Genomic DNA, 24,256 nt, shown 5'->3' with positions numbered 1-24,256 from the left:
CTTGGTATATCATTGTACAGGTGAAATCGCAAAAGAGTTCATTTTGTACCCCAGAAAATTGGGTACTAATCCTAACCCATACCCTAATAACCCTACAGGACTTCGGAATCCGCGTAACCCAGGACTCCAGAATCTAGGATAGACCATGACAACTATTTATCCCCAATAAGCAATATACACGGCTAAAAACAAATGGTTTCCCGTCATGTGAAATCTAAGTACAAGTATGTATACATCATTCTTTTCCGAATGAGGGAGGGGAGTATGTACAAAAGTAATCTAGTTCTAGATTTGTATTCTTGAGATCTACTGTACATTCAGTCAATTAATTGTACCAGGGCCCTGTATCAATTATGAAGAGTTCTATTTGATTATATAGTTGATTTCTATCATAAGTCTATGGCAGCCTGTGTGTTAAGAAAATTTAGAATCGATTTGATCTTCTGATAAAACGGGGCCCAGTTTTGTGCTATATCCGATAAAGTATTATCCTAGATGCCTCCAGTCCCATGCAGTCGAGGGATGATTCTTACCTCTGACCATGGATGTATAGTAGAGTCATTCCCAGGATCCCTGTTCTGTCATCATCACAGCACACAAACGGCTTGTTACAAATTCGACTTAGTCAACTATATTACAGCATGACTTAACAATGCTTTAATTGTGCCAATTAGATGACATGCAAACAAATTAAAGGATACTGCTTCCGCTTCGAACACTAGATGACCATAATGATATAGTGATAGGTTTAAGTTCTTCTTCTTCTTTTGGGGTAAAGAACATGTACAAGCCTCCAAGGGGTGTTTCAGCGTACTGGCTTAACACTGCTCCTAAAACTGTCCTCAGATAAGATTTGAGTCCGTCTTCCTGATAGACTGTCTGTCTTAACAAGGAACTTCATTAATATTTCAAGTTGTCCGAAATGAAACAAAAAAGATGGCAAGATGGTGGCGAGGGTTCCATGTAAATCGACCTAAAAATATTGAAGTTATGAAAGTTTGAAATTCTACATGTTTTTCCTCCGAATAGATGGCACCCAGAATTGTTAATACATTCACTATTTACAGTGATGACGTCATAACAGGATACGAATCTCCCACTCAATGAAGTCTTGCCCACACCTGTCTTTTTGTTTAATCAAGTAGAAATAATGCATGTCCTTCATGCACATTGTTAGAGTTGTAACAATTTAAGAATGATTTTGCAATGGAGGGATATGAGTTCTGACTTTATGCGACATACATAATGATTGCGTAAACGTCTTCTTAGCATCCTTGTATTCTTATCAATTGCTAACGTCTTACACAAGTTCTTAATATCAAATGATATATAATATATGTTTGGGCCTACTTTGCACATTGTTGAAACTTTATACCTTTTTCCTACCTCGAGAGTTCTTTCCTTTCTCTAGCCGTTACATTCTGCGTCGGTATCACCTTGCAAAATAAGTTAAAAACCAAATTGCCAAGTTTACAGCCATGATCAAAGTCTGCATAATACAATGTATACAGTCATACTAATGACCGTCAGATGTGAGTTGTCAAAGCTAGATTAGGAAGTTTATCGACATAGAAAGTATGTCATAAAACATTTCCATACTATGTATTTTGTTCTGAACGCAACTGCTCCATTTAATTTTTAAAAAAGTTTTCAGAATACACACACACACATCATCATCATCATTTGTGTGTGTTGATTGATAGATAGCGATTGTAAAGCAAAACAAAATTAGTGTAAAATTCTACCATGTTAGGCCTATATGTAGAAAAATGATACTATATGGGTATTGTGTATGCACAATCTATGTAATTCACACCATATTCGATGTCAGTTGATATTATGCAAAATTATATCTGACACATCTGTCACTGTTGCATTAATCTTTTTATTGGTTCTACAGGAGAACACGTACAGTATCTTGGTAACTTCCACTCACGTGATATGAGTATTTTCGGTCCGCACCAAAGTCTCCAAGTTTCATTATCGTCATGACAACAATTACCGGGACTTTTTAACAGATGAAGACGAGAAACTGACGTCGTTGAATGATTTCAGCAAGCTTCTAGTTGACACCCTTCTGATGTCCCACATTAACACTTAACGCAGCGTGTAAAACTAAACCTCTTTCTAGCTTTGTTTCTCAGATAGTAATAGCTGAATGAGACTTCTCGGAATGCACGTACATTCTATAGTATTTGAGGGATTATCATTGGCTGAAGAGAAATGAGAAAAATACAAGAGATGAGGATGATGAGGACAACGATTCCGTGGATGATGAGGTGATGCCATCCGGTATTTCCCCCGATGTTGCCGCCCAAGACCTCGCAGAATGGAGCCAAGAGCGGACTGCGTACACCTTCTTCACGAGTTGGGAGAAACCTAAGGTGAGAGGGGCACCCTATCATGCTGTACTATGATGCTCTAGTGTCATAGATTGACAAAATATGGTAATATTTCTCAAATTGCAGCAACAAGATACTACGACGAACTTGTATGCTCACAGCCAGCACACTTTCATTAATCAGTTTGCATAAACGTAAACGTACCTACAGATGAGAAGCACCGAAAAGTCACGGCGTACATAATAACAGTCACAAAGTTAATGTCCCAAACTCTCTAATGATAAAACTAACGCTGTCTCTGATTGGGGTGCTTTTTGCAGCCCAAATTGTAGCCATTATTAGCTTCGTTATAACGTAAAACCAGCGGAAATGTGTCATGGATTTACTGAAAAGAGAACTAAGAGTCAGCAAAAAGTGAATTACATTCGTACCAGTATTCATATGAGACTTGAGGATTACAAATTTGATACCAGATTCTGGGCAACCGTTAATCAAGTATTTTACGATAAAATGGAACTACCTGTATGAATTAATACAGACTTTTTTCTTATAGACAATCTGTTCAAATGGTATACACCTACATATACAATGGTAAAGAAAGTGGAGACCCTTTTCAAATACTAGGACCGTTTGAGGACAGGGAGAAATACAGTCAGCAAATAGATTTCACTCCATCTCCTTGAAGCAAAGATTAAAATGTCACTTCCATTTAGGAGGCTTCAGAAACAAATTCCAATAGAGGAATCAACCGCTCTCTAACCTTGGAACGATCATTGCATTTACATTTATGTTAACACGGCTAAGCGCATAGACTCGCCCCTACCATGCCTACCATGCCTACCAGCTCCGCACACGTCCAGCCACCGTGTGCCTCCTTATACTCCTTCGGGGAACAACATCCATCTCTGTGTGGCGATTCTATTCAATAGCTCCCAATCGACCTGTCTCCTATGTGTTGGCTTACGTAACGCCTTTTGTCCGTCGGACAAAGGCAGAACATGGAGGATGAACAATTTGGGACAATACAGATGAGGGCAAAGGGCTTCGTTTACATCCACTGCGACGTTTGTGGGGCGTTTGTGCCTTCACGGTTACGGACTTGGTTGAGGTTAGCCTACCGTCAGATTTCGACGCCAACAACTAGAACAAAAATCAATTTTTCCCAAAACGGACCTTGAATAAGAACCACATCCCAAGGATGGCGGGTCGTCATTTCTCTATCGCTAAAAACGAAACGACAGGCAAAATAAATTTGTAGAAAGATAACAGAGAAACGCTATGAACAATTACTTTTGATCATGTCCGTGATGTTTGCATGTCTTGTGGGATTTGGGTCCCTTATCAGTGGACCCCAGGGTAAGACCTGGAATATATTGTACTAAAACACCTACATTAGTTTGATGTCACCGATTTCTAATCTGCGTATGAACTATTGATTTCATTCTCATAAATCATTATTGCATAAATTCATATTTCATCTTTATTTCAATGGAATTATCATTCACGGAGTATAACGCATCCACAAACGACCGCACATGACATAACACTATAGACGCTTGCATCCCTTTAATCAATTAATATTTTGAATAATACATAAAAATGATTTTCTTTCATGAGCAAATAATTCATGTCTTAAATAGCCAAGGTTTTAATAGTCCTTTAGCGCAGATAGCTTGAGACATGATGTTCCTTGTGAATCCTCGTGGTAAAAGTGATGTCTTCACAGAACTGTGGATCTTTTTTGACAGCCTGTAAAAAGATGACGTCAGACTAACCTGACAAAATCTGACCAAGCGATACATGCAAAAGAAAAAAAAAGAAGAATTGAAATTCTCAGAGAATCATGGTGGACCTTAACAAACCTGTCTAAATCAACATCCCAGACTCAGTACTGACAGTATTTTGGTAATAAACAAGTCATTTGCTGTTGAGCTTGGAATAGGGATTTGCAATACTCATACACATATACACTACTTCCAATCGCCTACTAACACCATGAAATATGTCAGAAGGACTCGTTTGCCTGTATCCTGAAGAATTATTTCAATTTGTTGAATGTTGCTCTCAGTGTGCAAAGTCATCCATCCCTGCCCAACCTTTTCAAATCTTTTCCAAACTGTCGTCGGATCTTGCCTGCCATCTTTCCTGTCCAGTCTCCTACCAATACCTACCCCGCTCTTCCCGGCCTCCCCTCTGTAAGTCCCAACCTGTCCTCAATCCCCCGCCCTCCAGACCTCCTCTTCTCCTTCTTCTTCTTCTTCTTCTTCTTCTTCTTCTTCTTCTTCTTCCTCCTCCTCCTCCTCTTCCCTGTCGGCCCCTCACCCCTCTCTCCCCACATCTCCTCCAATCCTTTATTCCCCACTCTCACCTTTCCCTCCCTCTCCCCTCCGAATACATATAGATGAAAATAACAAATAAAATGAAAGAACAGACACACAAAAAAGAGAAAAGAAAATGTCAAATCTTACCGTTCAGTTAATTAAAATAAAATCAGAATCACTACTGCTGTTGTGGTAATATGTCAGCATGCCACATTATATACACACGTACAGTGTATTGACATGGGTGTGGCTTCCCCAACCTGTCCTTTTCTCCCCCCCCCCCCCTTTATTTCCCCATCCTGTCCTCCTTCCATTCCGAACCTCTCCCCATTCACCCGAAAAGGAAAGACAAACCAAAATCAAGGATAAATCAAAAACACAAATTTGGATGGATGTAGATACGAAATCTCACTAATTATATCTGTGGACAAGTTCGTTTGTTTACTGGGTTTTTGTTATTTACATCATCATGTTGTATAAAGAGTTCACATCCAGTGTTACGTATTCATCTAATTTCTTTTTTTAATATCCATATGCAGCTAGATTGAAGACGTGACCAATGAGAGGTAGTAGGTCAACAACAGTACACTGATTGTAACGCGTTGACATTGCCGCTGTCCCACACAAATCAATACCGCTCGATAAACGTTGGTCCCATAGACAACAGATAGACGGAAAACAACTCGCTCTACAATCTTGAAAATCGATAGGAATGTTGGATATCTCAGTCAAATTACATGATTCACAGAACATTGGAATAAATAACAGCAACAAAATGTAAATAATGGGAAACACTGGCGCGCATTCTTTTCTCATGAGAACTATTGGTCCTGCTGTAGGGGTAAAGATGGGGTAGAATTATGAGTTGCACATAGGGCGCGATGCTATTCACAAGTATATGAATAATAATATACGCTCCTCCTATAATCTTACACAGTAGTAATGGCAAGTCTGAAGAGTGCATGCATGCCCTTGGCAGCCAAGCACTTTGCCACATACCTACCTGGCTCCTTTGATATGATTGTATGCTCCTAAAACGAGTGGAGAGAATGATATGACATATATATTTTTTGATACATCTAAATGTTTGAGTCCTTGTAGTTTTAGAGAAAGACGCTGTATAGAGAGAGACTACTAAACTTCTGGTCAGAGTTTGGGGTGTGATATACCTCCTTGGTGGTGGAGACGTGAGAAGAATTCAAAGTGTAGGTCACTCTTCATACATCTAAATAAGTTGGTTATCAGAAACCAGAATAGGAAATTGTTGTATATCTTAAGAGTTTTCAACGGTTGTAATGAAAAGATAAGTAAGAATTCGGGATTTCAAATGCAGAAGATAGTTTAGAACAGACGTTTATAAAGCTCCACCAACACAAAATTCACTATTGAATTGCTGACACTACATAGTGTTGTTGTTTGAGAGATGAAATAAATTGTATACGTATACATAATGCCCCCGGGTTTTTTTTTTCATGACTAGATATTGCTGGACCGCGTTCTAATTCTATGAAAATGGTCACAGTTTATTAAGATATTTTGATTATTCCTCTCAAAATCCACTCCCCTCCCCAGATACTTGACGGATAAAGATAATTCCATGGTTATGGTGTGTTTAAGTTATGGTATATTAAATACTTTGCTAGTTATTACCTCAAGTAAAAATCAGATTGTATCATGATCAAAATTAGTAGAGTACGTACATAGATGAAAGCAATATTTCATTCAAGTCCTTATAGAACATCTTACCTCTGAAATATCATGCTAACACAATGTAAAGGCTACGACCTCTTGTCAAAGAGTATGTGTCTATCGCAAACACGCCAAACGCCACAGTAAACACAGGTAAGTATTCCACGGCGGCTGAGCAAACACGACCAAAGGGAGTCCCATGCTACCCGTTGCTTAGTGAAGTCATGTAGGAGGTGTAGATAGTAATCGAATATTATTACCTCCTTAAAGGTGATGGCGCCATTTATTCTGAGTTTGTTGGGTAATATCTTTAACAATGTTTAAGACTGTCATGAAGAATAACAGGAAATATGGATCGTGATTGGTGTCGTACCAAGGGGGTGCTAGCAGGTACCTCCTTTGCAGTAATGGGCCAGCAATTCGGCCAGAAGTTCACACCATGTAGCACTTCGATAACGATTTAGACAGGCGTGATAAGAGTAGATGTAATGTTCAGTTTGGATTGGTGTTCATTCAATGTCTATGGGTCAGTATTCTTATCATAATTATTGCCAGATTACAACATGGTTGTCTCCCCCTCCTCATTGTCTTGTGTCCCTGCAGTAAGCCGCGATGTGAGGCGTGGATCCCACTGAATGGTTGGGAGCAGGGTGACGAGGCCGACCAAGATGTCTTCTACCTGGGTAAGTTCTTCATTGGAAGTCTGCCAGGATCATCCTGTTGATGTCGTCCTATTCACTTTAATTTTTTTGATCACTCTCTATGTTCATAGAAAAAAAAAGATTAAAAAAACAAAAGATTATATCTATCATGTGGTAATAAAGCAAAAATGATGAAATCGATATCAAAGGGAACTTGTATCGCTGCACAATCGAAAGGTAATTTATACGATAATACGGGGAGTGAAAACTTGACGAGGGTGAGAATTCAATGATAGATAGGGGAAGAAAACTCAGGAATACGATTACTTTAATCATTATATACACAGATAACAGAGTTAATAAGTGTTATGGGATTATATTCCACTGCTTCAGTTTTCTTTTAGAAAGTTGTATTTATCAATCATTGACATTATCCTTTTCATTGTTTATGCTTCAGCAAATTTATTTCTAATCACAAAATTCATGAGGCTACAGTAGTCATGATAACTACCCCTTGTCCCATTTTACTTTCAGCTATCGACACATGGGCGCGCAGGAATGCAAAGATTAAGCCAAGTAAGTTCCGTTGTTGTTAACGTATAGTTCATTTGTCTTGAAAAAAGTCAATGCAACGAGGAATCAATGTATATTACAATACCTATATTCAAGACATACATAGAGGCAAATCTAACGTTCACTCAAGCTGTGTTTGTACGGCATGATAGGCATTCATTCTGACGACTATAGTTTATTCGTATAACAATAGTTTTCCACACTATCAAATTCGACATGTTCGAGGTCTGATTTTACCCCCTTGCCCTATACGTAATGATTATTCTATCACATTTAAATGTTCTGTATTTATGTGAGAGATAAATTATCTTACCAAAGCTATGGATAATCCATTAAAGGTATGGTTGACTTCAATAAATCCGAAATAATGTGAAATAGATTAAAATTCAGTTAATGGATGAGAGTTCCCCAGCCGACTAGTCGAACCATGGAAAACAGACAAAACTCAGTTTGTTCGAGGCACAGTCACCACAATAAGCGAAGTTTCCCATAAGAACCTCTCCAACAAACTCACCAGACTTGAAAAGAACAAATGAGGTTATAAGGTTCTTCATAGCTCTCTGTGTAATGTTATGTTGATGAAACATGGCAAATTGGTAGAATTACAGACTTCTCACTTAGACCTGAGGCAAAATAAGGAAAAAATAGATACAGAACAAATAGAATTAAACTTTAAAGGACAAGTCCACCTTCATAAACATAAGGATTGAGAGAATGCAACAATATTAGTAGAACACATCAGTGAAAGTTTGAGGAAAATTGGACAATCGATGCAAAAGTTATGAATTTTTAAAATTGTTGTGTTGGAACCGCTGGATGAGGAGACTACTACAGCTTGTGAGTCATATGCGTACAACAGTATAAAGAAAATGTACAGAAAATTCAACATATTTTCACTTTTTACGCATAATAAAAGAGCACTTGACCTGCCTCTTTCTAAAGGCAGGGGGAATAATATTACCCATAACATTTGTCGGTAACGAGTCGGGGGAATGTGTACTTTTTTTCAAAAGATGAAATCTTGTGAAATTCTCTTTATATTTTCCTTATATTGTTGTACGCATGTGACATCTAAGTTATTCACACACTGCAGTAGTCTTCTCATCCAGCGGTTACTGCACAAAAACTTCAAAAATTTATAACTTTTGAACAGATTGTCCGATTTTCCTCAAACTTTCAATGATGTGTTCTACTAATATTGCTACATTCTCTCAATCCTTATGTTTATGAAGGTAAACTTGTCCTTTAAAGAAGCATCCTACACTATGATAGTTATATGTTTTTGTCATCTTTGCACTTGGCTGGGTTTTTTTTAATGATTAATATGTTGCTGTGTATTTGTAGACGCTCCAAAGGGTGTCCCGTCCTCCAAAATCTGGGAGCCATTTCTGTGCACCACCGTTCACCAATGTTCCAATATTCCCGACTACGAGGCCTTCGTCAACGTTAGTCTCTGCCTCCATAAGGATATCGAGGTCGTAGAAGTCGAGCAAGAAGTGAAAGAAGAGAAAGTAGAGAAGCCGCCAAGTGACGAAACGAAGTCACCAGCAGCGGAAAAGAAGGAAGGCAAGGATGTGGGGACAGAGGGAAAAGGTCAAGGGAACACGAGAAGTAAAGACGCTGTTACAGTACCGAACGAAGGAGTCTCCCAGAAAGGAAGTGAAGGTACAAATGTCGGTGAGGGCGCTGTAGAAACTGTGACTAATCTGGAGACAGAGAATAAGACAGTGACTGTGGAGGAGTTGAGTCAGCAATTAGCGAGTCTTCCAAACGGAGACGCAGAAGTCAAAGTCCTCCAGAATGGATATGACGCTGAAGAGATACATAGATATAACAATTCTCACAGTGCACCAGTGTCACGAGCGGAACGGAGGGATTCCCTACGGCAGAGGCGGGCGGGCTCCGCCAAGACCAGGTATGCTGAGGATAAACTCCGGCGAGCCGCCATGAGAAACTCGATCAAGGCCAACGTCACGCAAAAGGTGTCCATACCTGCAAATCCCGTGAAACTCTCCTACGCCCACTCGCAGAATCCTCGAGCAGGTATATTCGCCGGAGACCTGCCAATGAACGAACTGGTGGACTTGCTCGAAGCCGAAGGTGATTCCGAAGACACGCTGACAACACTACCACCGGAGAGCATAAAAAGGAGAACTTCTCAAGAGCGACGAATGTTGATCGAGGAAGCCTTAAGAGACTCTAAGAAAGTCGAATACATTCCAAAAGCCGCTCATGTCAGCATCGGTGATCTGTTGTCCAGTGCACCGAAGCTAGAGAGGCGACTTGTCAACAAAAGTCGCAAGCGGGACTCGGTGTACGCATCGTTGATGAGCGGTGAAGAGGTGACATCCTCGGCGGAATCCTTCGCAGGTTGGCCCTCTCCTAGACACAACGGAGAGGGCGGTTCACCTTCCAGTGATACCAGTCTTCCACCTGTCGTCAGCTCGAACCTGACCCGAGAAATCCACACGTCACCCAGTGCTTCCCAGGTGGAGGGTCGCAGGGGAGAACCCAGGGGGACGGTGAACCTGAAGACGGCCAGGATACCAGTGATCAGCTACAGGAAGCCAGCAAGGCGAGAGAATGATGACACGGAGGAAGTTTGCGAGGTTAAACCCGCCAAGAAGAACGAGCGGGAAGACACTCGATACGTCAAGGTAGGTTTCCTTCTCCTTATTGATAACATAAATATGATCTCGACAAAGTGCTGACAATATTTCTTTATGATACTCACAGATTAAAATGTGGTTGGTATATAGCGTAACGACGTCATTGCATATTCTATTCTCTTTTGCTAAAAGCAACTTTGGTAATTTTCGCATAAGTTACTGCATTATTTACTTGGTGGGTTGTATTTGAGATGTTTCGCATGACAATGGTATTACGTTTATGCTATCACACATCGGTTCCCAAAGATTAAAAGAGCTCAGCTGATTAAAACACCACAGTGTTAACAGGAAAAAGTACAGTGGACGTGATACATCGCAGTTCATCACAGTTGGTAAATGAAGATGTCTGATAAAATATTTGCATCATTTTGTTGTTAACACACCATGTTTATAGGGAACTGTAAGTTTTACATACAGGAACAATAATTCGTTAACACTGTATCCTGCATTTCGACCCTTGTTACAAGTTTACAATGTGCATCACATTCATTTATTTTCTAGTCCTCTTAGATTGAGGTGTTTATTCTTGTTATTTTTTTTTTTGCCTTGATATTTGTTTGACTTCCTGCTAGTATAACGACAGCATTATGAGTGCAATAGAAGAAACTACAGTGGAGTTGGATTCGGATATAACACATGTAAGTCTCGGATATTCGGCACTGCACTGTAAATGCACACATTCGCACCTAAAAAGCGCTTTCCATGTTGTAGATGTTAGCAATATCATTGCGGGCGTGTATCATATTATTGTTAGATGCAAAACGGGGTGTTTCATGGTTGTCTTGTGTTTGAGATTGTAAATCTTTTTGAAGTTTTCATTGTTTTTGATGTCTTTTGTTTGAGTCCTGTTAAATGATCATCTGCAGACAGCAAATGGCCTCTTAAGAGATTTCTAATCATTTCTGTGGAAATCATTTTGAAATTAACCTATATTCCAAGGTTTTAAATAATGTGAAACCGAACAGGTTATGGCATGTTTTATAAAGGATGCAATTCTGATTTATTTAGAAGTCCCTGAACGGCATCCCGTGGTTTCGAGATTATTTTCTGTTCATTCACACATTGTTCTTCCACCAAATTTGCATAATGAATTCAAACAGTAATTAGTACAAGTGTACTTAGTGCAAGTACAAGTGTTTGTAAAGGTACAGCTTAACTTAAAAGTATATGCTCCAGAAAGCTTTGAACAATTACTTGCTGAACGACTATCAAAATCATCGATGCTATTTGCTCTCTGCAGATGAACTGTTGTAACCTTTGGAACTACAGCAATAAAGAAACTGCGCATTATAATCGTGAAAGAAGGAAAGATGTGTACAATCCATGGGCTGTCTGTGAATGCAATTCATGTTTCAGTATTGATAACGTCCCTTCATGTCTGCTTTTCATGTTTTCATCTTTTCCTTACTTTTCCATTTTTCTTTCGATAGCAAGGTTAGGTTTACAAACATCATTAGAACACACATAAACGCAATGCATGCATTTCATTACAACTAATACGACTCGTATTCTAGTAGATTATAATAATTGCAGCATTCTTTCTATTCATTACTGTTTTAAATGTTACTACCTAATCCTGAATAATCTCATAGTATTTTCATAGAGTTTCAGATTACAGATTTATAATGATGGTGATATGAAAATAGAATTGGTGATATCAAATCATAATGATATGACATACTACATTTTGCACAATTATTCTTTGAGAGATCAGATTTGGTTGTATCAGACTGGAACTTAGCAGCAGCACTACGCTGTTATTACACACCACCTTATGTTATCTCGAAAAAAGATGCATTGATAAAATAAGTATTCTATGTCATCTCATTCTCCGTGGAACATCCCTGGTCAACCCACCTTGATAATTTTCACACGTACATTTTCATGTCAAAATGTTCCATGTGCGAATATTCCGAGCCTCTACTTGAAACCACGCCCAGTAGTAGTCACGTGATGAAATTCTCCATCCAGACCCAGAGTGTCCCCAAGCTGAGAGAACATGACCTTTAAGTTTATCATCCGTCTACGAGCATGACCCAGTCGTATTTACGTAGGAAACACACACCACCTGTGTGGGGGGTTAGAGGAGGGATAACCTTCTTACGTGTCGCCTTGACAATGTTATAAGACCTTTACGCGCTATACTATCAAAAGTAGGAGCAGTTACGTTCATTCATCCTAGTTGCACCGCTATTTGTCATGGGATGTATGTCGTTGTTACCATAGCAACCCACATAGTTCCCACTGAATTGATCCCATTGCCCTCTATCCCAACCCGCACTCCATTTATCTTCTTCGCCTACTGCACTGCTCAAAGCTATAATACATTTTCATTTCGAAATCAACTGGATACAAAATAATGAGAGACCTTTGGTCTGGTTTCACCAACGAATGTACTTTGCTCAATGTATTATTCCAATGAGATGACAGCTACCTTCAAGTTAAATGAATACGAGTAATGGAACAGGCTCTACCTGTACGCCATCTCCACTACATAATCTTGGACAATACGTTGGGGGAATCTACGAGGGGGGGGGGGGATAGTTCTCCCCCCCCCCCCCCCCCGGCCGCCAAGTGAAAATGTGATGTGCATAGAAAAACGCCATCATGTGTGTAGACACATAGTATGTTCCTAGCACTCTGTCTCAGGCTCAGCCCAATGGCAAAACAAAAAGAAAATTAAAGACTTTGTTTTTACTCGTCATGACCCACTGACCCATCGTCATTGCCCCCCCCCCCCACCCCCCGCAAACAGCTAGATCCGCCCCCTCAATGGTAGACTGGCAGATCAGATTGTTGTGCATCAGTCACGCGCGCATTTTATGCACCATATTGCTCTGAACTTTGTTCTAAATTGTCTGTTACATGTCTCTTATTGTTTTTCTTTATTTGCTTCGGTGGTGCGGCTCCTATCACTTTCACTTTCAGAGGCTTCTTAAAGCGGCACTTGCACGTGACAAGGGCCGCGTGCACTCAGCGGACTATATCCGTCAGGTATGGGGGCTATCTCTGGTCTGTTTGTGACTTCATGCTATACAATATGAGAAGTCTTATTAGACGAAGAGTTATTGCTGTTATGTAGTCTAGCTTCCAGCCTTCTTGTGGTCAAAATTCTGTCAGGTGGTTCATGTAGACCTGGAACAAAGTTATGATTGTGACATTTTACAGCTGAAAGCTGAGCCCCAAAAATATGTTTTGTTTTGTTTTGTTATTTTAATTTGTTTACCATTAAAATATCGGTTACGAATACCGTTCCAAAATGGCTGTGCTGATGTACTCAATGAATTGAATTTCACATAAGCCAGCGGTGCAGGTAATATCAATTTGAAAGAAAGGGTAGTGTTTCAATTTGATATTTCTTTTGAAGAAAGATAGTAAATTAACATATTCAGATGGACCCCTTTGAAGAACTTTGACCACTTCGATGACCGCAAGAATAATGGCTATCACAACACAAAGTACTCAAAGTTCAAAGCAGCAGTATAAAATGTATATATTATAATATTGATAACCCTTTTAAATCTAATAGAGACAAGGAAGTCCTAAACGTTTTCGAACAAAAGCTTTTAATTGTATTCACTGTTGTAGTAGGCCCTACTGCACAGCACAAACATGATAATGCTTTCGCAATAAGACGCAAGAACTGCCATGTAGAAAACCTAGCTAGTTTGTTTCCCTCCTTACTTGCACATTTAGTTTAATACTCAAATAGAAGAACAGAATGTTGTTTTAGTACTCTTGTCGGACTGTATGCAGCTATAGAATTGACACGTAAGAGTCCTGTTGTCTTGTGCCCGTATACGTAATATCGTGACAGTGTCAAAGTGGTTGTTGTGTGTTATATAGGAGAGTATTTATCGTAAGGGTATATTATATAATGATCATATCGCTTATATTGTTTGCACACTGCTTATATGATTATCAACTTAATTCATCTGCTACATAATCATATAGTTGTGAGGAAAATTCGTCAGATATAGCATCTCATTTCATATAGCTTACTTTATATGGCACTTATATCAATGGTATCATGTACAACATAAGATATAAAGCCACTCGTGCATGCTTTCAGGAATAACCACCTACTCTCCAAAAGGAGACTTCACAAAATGGCAGCTAACGATTAACACAGTCGCCATGGAGACAGCTAATCTACAGCCATTTATGGAATGAAATAAGGTGTTGCTGAAGGAGCCTTAGGCAATGTCATTAGCTTGCAACTTTCCTGACGTCTTTATGAAGTATGATCCTAAAAGAGATGTAGCCAATATCGTATTTTGATTGAAGATAGTTCTTTGATAGTCTTCTACTCCATTGATAGGGTTACCTCTAGGTGATGGTTACAGTTCATTTGAAATATATGTATTTTTTTAATAGAAACTTAACATTGTTTACATCTCCCCCAAACTTGGTAATTAGTGGTTTCAAACTAGCTCAATCCAGATACAAATAAATTGTCATACATAGGGGAAAAAACCAAACTTACCAATTATGTACCGAGTGTAAGTGTGTGAGTAATTAATTGTAGGTCTTTGCACTTTGACCCTTAAGCACATTTACGTTTCGTTGTAGAAGAATATCATCTCTATAGTTTTTTTTTTCTGTGTATATCTCATTATGTACTAATAACACTAACGCTTAATTCAAAAGGAAAAGCAAGCAAATGTTCCAACAACTCAAGCAGCTTCGAAACCTGGTAGGAAAAGAAACAACGAGAAATCCCAGGTATATATCGTTTGTGGATATGTACTGACTGCATATTGCACTTGATGACTCTTTACCTCACCCCCCCCCCCCACCCCATTAATTGTGTTCTTATATTATGAAGATAACAACAACGGCCTTACTAATGTTGGTTAGTTTTGGTTATCAAATCCGTGTGTGAGTTGCCTAACGTTATGGGTCTTGTGTTTGTGACTTTGTCTATATATGAGTATTGTTGTCATTTCTACGTATAATATAAACGCTTTCAAGAATAAATTGAATGTATTTGGACCACTGAGCGAATAAAAACCAGCCAAGTAGTAGGCCTAAACCAAATGTATGCACGTCTTGTTATCAAAGTCATCTAAGTCACGTTTGATACCTTGTTATCTTGCTTCATTCACACTGTATATATTCAGAACAATGCATACATTTCAACCAAATTTTGTTGTTACGCTGTTGTATATTTCATGCCGTACGACCTTTCACTATCATTATTGTGTGTTCCTATATGCAATGCTATTTATTTTGTTTGTTTGTTTCTTAAATCAATATCCTCTCTGAAGCCTTGTCGTTCTGAAAATGATTCCTGTGTGAAGCGATTTATTTTGCAGTTTTGTTTTTGAACCTTATATTCTGCATCGTTTTGCACTGGCGTTATCAAATTTGTGAAAGAGATATTTACTTCATACATTTCTGTTTCATGTTCTTACTCTGAAGTTCAACGCACACAAACACACACAAACACACACACACGCACAGAATTCATCCCGAAGTCATGGAATTAGGTGCAATACATCGTACTTTCATGTTTGAGGTGACGTTTGATTACATTGTGTTTTTATTGCTTACAAATTATATCAACGATGCTTTCCTCGGCTTTGATAAATCTGTTTTCATGTACTTCTTCATTAGCGACGAGAGATTAAAGACGGCGCGTGACCTACAAACCAAACTGTAGCAGTACTGATCGCTTTGTGACAAAAATCGCTTGGCCACATGCGCCACATGACAAAGAAATAGCAATAGATTGCGACTGCAGTCATTTAAAGAAAATATATTAATGTGGGAAGAGCCAAACAAGCACGAAAATGTACATAACACAGTGCTAAATTCAATTTTATCTGACAGTATATTATCGAATGACGGTAATATTGCTATTGGTGAATTCAATATGAAGGTCTCTACCTGAAGAGGATATCCGAAACAACAACAACAACAACAACAACAACAACAAAATGTCTTGATTGTTAAGAATATTATGTATAATATGAGAAAACTTAGTATCTGGAAAAATATGGTCATAAGCATCAAAGGTTACATTTGTTTGGTCGTGCTTGTTGACAAAACTGTACTCTGGCTTAGGTTATTTCATGTAAGCAATTACTCTATGCAACAATTGCATAAATATCTGGTAGATCACCGAAATGATTTTAAGCAAAACCCTCCAAACTAGAGCTTCGCATGAGGTGTTATCTGTTTATGCGAGAGGAAAGAATCTGAAACTTTCACCTTTTTGCCTTCAATCCATCCCTTTCTTAAGTAGCCATTGTTAAATTATGGGTCAAAACTATAGGTAGATATGATCGTTTGTCGTTTGTCAGACAGAAGAGTGGGTGGAAATGAGTTAGCATTGTCGTTACCTTTGCTGCTTGTAGAGGCAAAGTTTCTTCAAACAACTGCCATGCTCTTGAAGGATTTATTTTTCATTGACTCATAGTATCCAAAGATCCTATTCCAGTCTGCTATGATCTTCTTTATTGTGATCACAAATGTAAGCATTGACTAGTGAAAGCTTTCTTCCTGCATGTTTCTATTAATTAATTCCGCATGTTCCCCTGTCTACCACCCTTGCATGCTTCATGTGACGTTTTTCTTGTCATGGGATGATGTTTTCTGGTGCACCAATCAGCTCCAAGCAGAGAGCGATCGAGACAAAGATCGTATAGTGTCCCAAGTGTTGGGCAGGCAGAGAGTACCACGGGTAAGTGGACCAAGCTGGCCGGCAGGTGACCATCCTCACCAATAGTATCTCGGGTGGTGAATTCTTTGGAGCGTATTTTCCTTTTCCACACAACTTTTTCACAATTCATGCTGCTGTTCAAAATCATCTATCAACTCTTCTTACTAATGCCTCATATCATAAATATTATTCCATTCTAACTACACAACAGTCTCATCCAATCATCTTTGACTGCTCTTTTTGTGTCATTTTATTTTCATTCATGTTTGTCATTAGCTACCCGATAATGTTTGAATGCCAGAATATCTGTGAATGCAATTTGTAACCGTTTCCCTAATGACCCTATGAATTAAAGTTGCTTCAAATCCTCTTCGTAATTACCACCAAGATAACTGCTTGATTTCTTGATGTTAATGCTTTTTCGAAGAAAGCGAAGCCTGCAAAATTCACATCGTTTCCTTTACATGCTAAGAATTACAAAAAAAAAAAAAAACAGTGCGGGTTGTTCGACTTACCTACAAAAATTATGCTTTGAACATTGATACAATTCATGAATTTGATACGGTCTTGTTTCTCTTCTCTTTGCTATATAGACCCTGCTCCAAATCTCTGTATTATAAGAAGTCATATAAATAGGTCTGTGGTCCGATTGGCCTGTAAGAAACAGCATTAATTTTCTGTGTGATGTTCTGTCTGATCGTTGATGTAGCGCGGTCCGCCAGGGTTCCGGCCTCAGAGCTTTAAGACGCCGCTACAGAGAGCTGTGGAAAATGCTCACAAGAAAATCTATGGTCAACACTACTATCTCTTCTACAACAACTCAGGCACGCAGGTATGACTTTAGACACCCTCTCTCTCTCTCTCTCTCTCTCTCTCTCTCTCTCTCTCTCTCTCTCTCTGTTTATATCTAACTACCTATCTATCTACCTACCTATCTACCTATCTATCTGTCTATCTACAGCTGTATGTATCTATCTATCTACACCTACCTATTTCAGTTTGTATTTACCCATCTATCTATCTATCTGTCTGTATAATCTGTCTGTCTATCTATCTATCTATCTATCCATCTAGCTTGTTAGGAATTAGATATTGATAAATCTATTCATCTATATGTCCATCTAGATAGAGAGGTAGCTATCTATTAGACCCATCTGTCATTGCGTCCATATATCTCAAATTTTCTATATCTTATAACTTTCTGCATCTCCTCACCTACTTATTTCCCATCGATATCTTTCCTCACTTTTTCTCCTTGTCTCACATCTTGGCGTATTTTGACCTGCTCGCATCGCGAGGGTTCTTGACGAAAGGTTGCAATAGAAATTTATATTTTAACTTGAAGATAAACATTTACATTTGGCATAATCCAAGTAATGATTTTTTTATTTTTTTCCTTTCCTTGCCTTAATGTAATAAATAGTAGGGAATTCACAGTCTCAAAACTGAATAATTACTGAGAATGCCAAATTATAAAGTAATTATAATAAAATTCCATATAAAGCGCATCTTTTTTTCAACACTTTATAGCGTACTTTCCTGCGTGGTTCTGCCACACAGCTCTCAGTTTGAAGTTACCTACATATCTATAGAGTAGTCATGGGATATAAAGACTAACGGCTAAGTTTTACTAAAAAGCATTGCCAGATTGATGCTCGTGTCAAGTGTTGAGAATCTGCCGGGACATATGGTCGACCAGAGTTGGGTTCCTCGCGCTGATCTTTCATTGATGTTATTATAGTCCAAACGTTTCCCCCAATATCGATCAATTTAGACCGATAAATCAGTCGGAAACTCGATCGCTGCGTTACGCTGAACGGCAACTGTATTCCAGATGCCTATATACGTCACAGTTAGAATAATGACAGTTTGACATTATGGAAACTTGTGTCGACGTACCATCCAAGAAATTCCATTAGGAACATTCTCGTAAATCAGCTTTTTCTATATATAGTGTTTAAATACTGTTGATGTTTAAGTGTCACGTATTATGTTCTGAAAATGTCTTGAAGTCAATCAATGGTGGAAATTTTCAGAAGTTTTACACACTGAACTATGATCTTTTCGTAGTGAAATGTTCCTCTGAAGTTTTTTCACAACCTATGTTTGCTCACATGAATTTGGGGACTTCGATATTTGATTTGTGCCCGCTAACAATATTATTCCTCTGATTGTCTGGTCCGTAGATTTTCTTTCTCTCGTAAACTGAACCTATTTCAGATTCCTTCACCTCGGTATTCCCACAATGGTCAATTTCGTTTCAATTTCAATTTCAACGGACGTTGGATTAGATTTGAATGCATCTATATATATGGTTTCCTCAGGGAATGGATAGTTCCGAAGATATCCGAAACGGGGCCGAAAGCGCAAACGGCAGTGCTTCGGGTCTCCGTACGCAAAGTGCGAGTAGCGACATCAAGAGCGCCTTCGTGTGGAAGGAGAATCTTGAGAGCCAGTTACGTCACAAGAGAAAAGCGTAAGTATCACACTAACATCAGGAGCGATAGTGTAGCTAACAAATCGACCTACGTATAATGTAGGCCTATATATTCTGTTGTTGTTGCTGTTGTTGTTTTCGATTTATTCATAATCAGTATAGCTGAAACAACGGTAGTGATATTATCATGAATGACAAACAGTATGCATTGATACTAACTTACTTATAACAGGTATAATACTTCTAATTTCTCTGACGACTTGTACTGCGACACACACCAGCAAATTCCCAATGTAAACATATCATGAGCATCTAAAAGCATTGACAATGAATGTAATCTTTAACATTATGATAATTTGTTTTTGTAACGACTTTTTAAATCAATATTCTTTTTTTTTAACTTACTAAGAACGGTTATGGACTATGGCTTTCGCTTACATGCCATAATGTTATAAGAATCTCCCTCTATGTGACTTTCCAATTATAGCTATTGTACCTTTTCAAAAAATGAAGAAATCACAGCTTTTTTCCAAATAAATATAGCCTGACGTTTTAGAGACTCACAGTTTCCAAGTCCTCCCCCAGCGGGGAGATATCGCACCTTTTGTGTCATCGAAAGTATCTTCCACCTGTCGAGAGAAAAGGGGGAAAGAAATCGATGCCTTCCTGAAATACCCTCTCCCCCCACGGCAGGCATGGCAGGTGGTATCTGATCAATGGGGAGTTATGTAGGGATGAAGATGCGTGTGTCCGGTGGAGAGGGTCTCAGCGTGAATGATATTGAGTGGCTATCCACTGCATGGTAGACGTACTTTTGGTGCCATTCAATTTCAAGTCTTTTGAGCTATGGTCATAATGACGTTTGCAAATCAAATCACCATCTCAGACAATACAAATAAAAACAAAGCAAGAAACAAAAGGTGAATTCTTTTCCACAAATCAAACATAATACATACTCTCTCTCTCTCATTCAGTTTCTCTCTCTCTCTCTCTCTCTCTCTCTCTTCATTTCTTTTAACTATTATATCTGTCTTAATTTTGTTTCATCCAGCTGAAATACGTTTAAACATGAAATAGTCCTTTTAAAAAATTGTGTACTTTTCTCTAATTCCGTTGGAAACTGTGTGAAAAAGTGACATGGAAAACCAAATTCTGAGCTTCTGTGCGGATGTAATACCTACCCGAATATTGGTTCGTGGGTCTGATGACTTTAAGAAGGGGGCTGTTTCCGTAGAGAAATATCATTCATCACAATGATAAAGTTTGATTGCCGATAGAGTTGGTCTTATATAGGATTTGTCGTCCGGACTTCGCCAACACGGATGTAATCTCATACCTCCTTTCATAATTATGCTAGTGATATAAATACAGTGCAAAAAAAAGAAAAAAATGACACCACTTCATCAAGTGATTGCTTCTCTTCACTCTCTTTCTCTAAAACTGTAAATCTGTAAACTATAAATACAATATAATTTTAATTTATACGTTTTGAAGAATTTGTTCACATAAATCAATTGCCATCTATGTTGTCCAATCTGGCAAGAACTGAAAGTATTTCACGTATCTTCTTCCGCAAAGTTGTTTGTTTTATTTCATTTTCTCACTCCAGAGCTTCTATACTCCCCAACCGTAACCATCCACTCGTTGATCAATGCAAGGCTTAAAAGCTTGATTGATTTACGCTTACCCTATAATATATACATTATTATACATTATATCCCATACATTTATCATGCGATGTTTGAAGGAAGGGTTGCTTGAAATTCGATAGCAAACATCAATATCTGTTGAACACACCATGCATGTTAGAACATCCCCACTAGAGCAAAGACACAAACAGTCATTTGGTCACAGAAACAAATAAACTACTTCTCATTACTTTGCTGGCAATTTGTTTTTAGATTAAAATTTCAACAAGTGTACATTTTTCTTGCCATCCAAATCACTAAATCTTTTCGTACCAAATTTCTTTTGTGAAAGAGAACCCTCCGAATATTCTTTTTCTAAGGATTAGATGACAGCGGTCATGAAAGAGTTTACTTCTAGTCGGTCAAATACTAAGAAGGAGTCTTTAACCTTACACTTCATCAATATCCGATCATTACCAGTAATCCAATCTAACGGCATATCCTTAATTATCTACCACATATACCAGTTTTTTAACTTCCAAGTGTTATAGACCTAGACATTCAACTGTTGTGATTAATATTCATTGTGAATACTGACTGATATAATTGTTTTGATACCGCTAATTCTTGGTAACAAAACGCAAACCCGCTTACCACTCTTGGCTCCAAAGAGGAAGAGACATTCCCAGGCAAACCTTAACGTAAGTAGCTCTAACCAACGCTTGAATGGAGCTCGGCTAACGACTTACCAACTTCTCTCTTGATTCCCATACCTGCGGCCATCAAAGCTTCCTTTCTTGCTCCCATTTATCATTTCTTTTCCCGCCATCCCTAACCACCTGATGAAAGAGGAGACAGACTCATGAATGATTTGACCCGCTTGGGAATCATGCTCTGTCTCTTCATGTGTTTTCAAATCTCATATAACATTATGACTCAATAACTAATTTGCCTTCCCATGTTAATGTTTTAATAACATATACAGAAGCTATCAAACGATACAGACCTTAACACACAGGGCTCCATCTGTGCTTATTATTATTATCATTTCCATAATATAATCATCGTCAGCAGTGCGTACAGGTTTAAACTCTCAAAAGACTGTAACCATACTGCAAAGGACGCCATCTATCGGTCGATTCGTGTGTATTGCTTTTCTTGCTGGCACACATGACGGTTGGCACCGTTTATTTTCTAGCTGCTACTAGTATTTGACTGGAAACAAAGTACATTTTTCCCCGTTATCAAGCTCATAATTGAAGTACATAATTACAAGGTACAATTAAAGAATTGTTGTTAGCTCCAAATCATTAACGACTTTTGAAAGTGTGATGCAACATCCACGGTACCACAATCATGTACTGCTTAAGGCGAGGCAAGTGATTGTACAAGATGGAGATTTTAGTGTGGAGAGGTCTGTCAGTATCAGTATATTGCATCCGACATTTAACCTCATCCCATTCATTTTCTGTCTAACTGTCCATTTCTGGTACTCATGAGTTGGAGCAGTACTCTTAAATAAAATCATCGAATTTCTTTTGGAGCAATCCATTTAGAAAAAAAAAGTGGTGAAAGAGTTTTGAGTCATCTCATCTTTAATACTTACCATCTAATAAGAAATTAGCCATTTTTGTAATTAAGGTATGGCTCTGGAGTCTGAAAAACACAAGTTTATGGCTCATTACGGCTGTATTAAGCGTAATCATAATGTCAGGCGACATTATATAATTGCTAGTCTTCAACTTATGTAGAACAGCTCATGATTACAATACCTTTTTGAATGATATTGCTCCAGCTCACTGAGTACCGCATTAACCACAAAACTGTTAGTATAGTATGCAGCTGCTCTCACTACTGACTTGCCACTAACCAACCCCGTAGGACACCGGTTACCACCACCGTCAGCCTAGGTGAAATACACGACATCCGGTGGCGCTCGATGAAACAGCAAACCAACTGGTCGTCTGTCGTTGAGCACTACGTCAGGCATTCGGAGTGAGTTTAAGGGTTGGGATTGGATGCTGAGATGGGCCACTGGACTAGAAAGAATTCTTACCAGAAAATTGTCATTTTGCTCGATTTCGTCGACCTAATTTGGTGTGATTTTGATTTTTTTCCCCTTGGAGCACAGTAATTTTAGGTTCTTTCAAGCGCCTTTACGCCTTCTAAGATTTGACCTTTATTTTATGATGTAAATGTAATGACATGACAGCACGTTCATACCTGGTTACGGGCCTGAAATCTAACCTCAACTTGCTACTTGATACATGATAACTGGGCTTGAAATTAGCTAGAATTATTACTGTTGAGACGATACAGTAAACTTTAGGGCCTGTGATGTTGGATGTTTTGAAAGGAACTTTTAAACGGATATGGATAAGCTGTGGAAACCGTTTAAACGTTTGATGTTTTAACAAGATGAACACGAAGTTTGCTTCCTCAGCTCATAGGCGTCATATTGAATTCGTCATTCCAATGTTGATTACAACTGCAAATTTATCTTTCATGTCATTAAAACAGATTATTTTTTCACACATTGCAGCTTTAAGCGCCATATTGCAATAATTAACATTGCGGACTATGTCTTATTTTTACTCAAGCGTACGATGTTATCATTTGGTAATCTCTCATTCTCCTTGAAAGGTACAATGTGCCATTAGGAATCATTGGACAACATATATTAATACGCCCAATATCCTTATACTATACATGTTACATAATATACTGTAAATACACGCTCAAACGCTCCACCCTTGTTAAGATTTTGTGTTTTCATATCTAACTCAGCTAATTACAAAGCCCTGTTCTTTCGCACCCATGATCATTGAAGCTAACGGTACATTTCTCTGGCACTATTGAGTTTTGGATGATATTTTATTAGTAGACATTCACATAACCTTGTCAAAGAATATCATATTTATATTATGGCTGTTGGTAAATTAACGGAACCCCTAATCTTCTTTCCACACGATATCTCTCCATCGTTTGATCTCTATCCCACAGTGATTCTATGGTAAGACGGTGACGGAGAAACCAGAATGTGGCTTTTGTGACATTTTCTCTTCTTCTTTCCTCGGAAAGAACCTTGTCATCACCTCATGGTTACCTTACCTTACTGCACGTCATTGTTACCATGGCAACTGTGTGATGGTGCTTTGCAATGTGGAGACTTTGATCGTGTATAGATGTCACATCCTTAGTTCGAAATGTTGACTGTTGACAGATCATTGTTACAACTTATGAAATTTCATGCCTATATAATAATTTTCATTGTAAATCTTAATTCCTA

At 38.5% G+C, this 24,256-nt stretch overlaps 1 protein-coding gene across 1 annotated transcript in view; it reads left to right on the top strand.

Annotated features, from left to right (window-relative positions):
- Positions 1-2,027: 2,027 nt before the first annotated feature.
- LOC139733328 (uncharacterized) overlaps positions 2,028-24,256 on the top strand; it is a 29,721-nt gene continuing 7,492 nt past the window's right edge. The window contains exons 1-11 of the mRNA XM_071644166.1: positions 2,028-2,384; positions 6,956-7,035; positions 7,528-7,569; positions 8,911-10,223; positions 10,808-10,873; positions 13,164-13,229; positions 14,886-14,960; positions 16,852-16,923; positions 17,612-17,734; positions 19,227-19,378; positions 22,849-22,962. Of these exons, the coding sequence (XP_071500267.1) occupies positions 2,305-2,384; positions 6,956-7,035; positions 7,528-7,569; positions 8,911-10,223; positions 10,808-10,873; positions 13,164-13,229; positions 14,886-14,960; positions 16,852-16,923; positions 17,612-17,734; positions 19,227-19,378; positions 22,849-22,962 (2,183 nt within the window). The 5' untranslated portion in view covers positions 2,028-2,304. The remainder of the gene's footprint in view (positions 2,385-6,955; positions 7,036-7,527; positions 7,570-8,910; positions 10,224-10,807; positions 10,874-13,163; positions 13,230-14,885; positions 14,961-16,851; positions 16,924-17,611; positions 17,735-19,226; positions 19,379-22,848; positions 22,963-24,256) is intronic.

This window comes from Diadema antillarum, unplaced genomic scaffold (assembly GCF_040938485.1).
Source record: "Diadema antillarum isolate AM-2024a unplaced genomic scaffold, OU_Dant_1.0 seq00000471_RagTag, whole genome shotgun sequence".
Lineage (NCBI taxonomy): Eukaryota > Metazoa > Echinodermata > Echinoidea > Diadematoida > Diadematidae > Diadema > Diadema antillarum.
The sequence above is the reverse complement of the archived record's forward strand: the minus strand, read 5'-3'. Positions and strand labels throughout refer to the sequence as shown.